The sequence below is a fragment of the Mesitornis unicolor genome, unplaced genomic scaffold, assembly GCF_000695765.1.
Source record: "Mesitornis unicolor isolate BGI_N332 unplaced genomic scaffold, ASM69576v1 scaffold18340, whole genome shotgun sequence".
Taxonomy (NCBI): domain Eukaryota; kingdom Metazoa; phylum Chordata; class Aves; order Mesitornithiformes; family Mesitornithidae; genus Mesitornis; species Mesitornis unicolor.
Genome location: NW_010156448.1, coordinates 1,488 through 1,967, shown reverse-complemented (window position 1 = coordinate 1,967; position 480 = coordinate 1,488). Strand labels below are relative to the sequence as shown.

General features: G+C 62.7%; 1 protein-coding gene across 1 annotated transcript in view; it reads right to left on the bottom strand.

Annotated features, from left to right (window-relative positions):
* Window positions 1–220, bottom strand: part of LOC104546996 (neuronal acetylcholine receptor subunit alpha-10-like) — a gene marked incomplete at its 5' end in the record, with an annotated part of 1,063 nt that extends 843 nt beyond the window's left edge. Inside the window, 1 exon segment of the mRNA XM_010192568.1 lies at window positions 1–220. Coding sequence (XP_010190870.1) covers window positions 1–220 — 220 coding nt within the window.
* Window positions 221–480: the final 260 nt, after the last annotated feature.

Sequence of the window (480 nt, the reverse complement as noted above, 5' to 3'; positions counted from 1 at the left end):
GTCGATCAGGTCCCCAGTGTCCAGCCTGTTGCGGAGGTCGATCTGGTTCCCATTGTAGGTCCAGGAGCCAAAGGTGAGGTGGCACAGCTGCCCATCGAAGGGGAAGTAGGAGACATTCACTTTGCAGGAGCTCTTGGTGATGGCGGGCGAGTCCCACATGATGTGCCCATAGGAGCGCAGCACCACATTGGTCTTCATCGAGCCACCAAAGCAATCGGCGCTGGGGGTGAGACGGCCTTTGGGCTAGGATGGCCCTGAGCCCCATCCAAGGCCAAGCGCCTGCCCCCAACACCACGTCCCCTCCCTGTGTCACCCTGTGCCCCTAAAGAGTGGGCTCGGTGTCCCTGGCCATGGCACATCCCAGCCAGTGCCAGGCCCACCTGGGCCCCTCCCTCGTCACCCAGTCAGGGTGACAAACTCCCTGCATCCCCCACACCAGGACCCCCGTGCAGCTCCAAGGTGGGCAATACCCACTGTAGC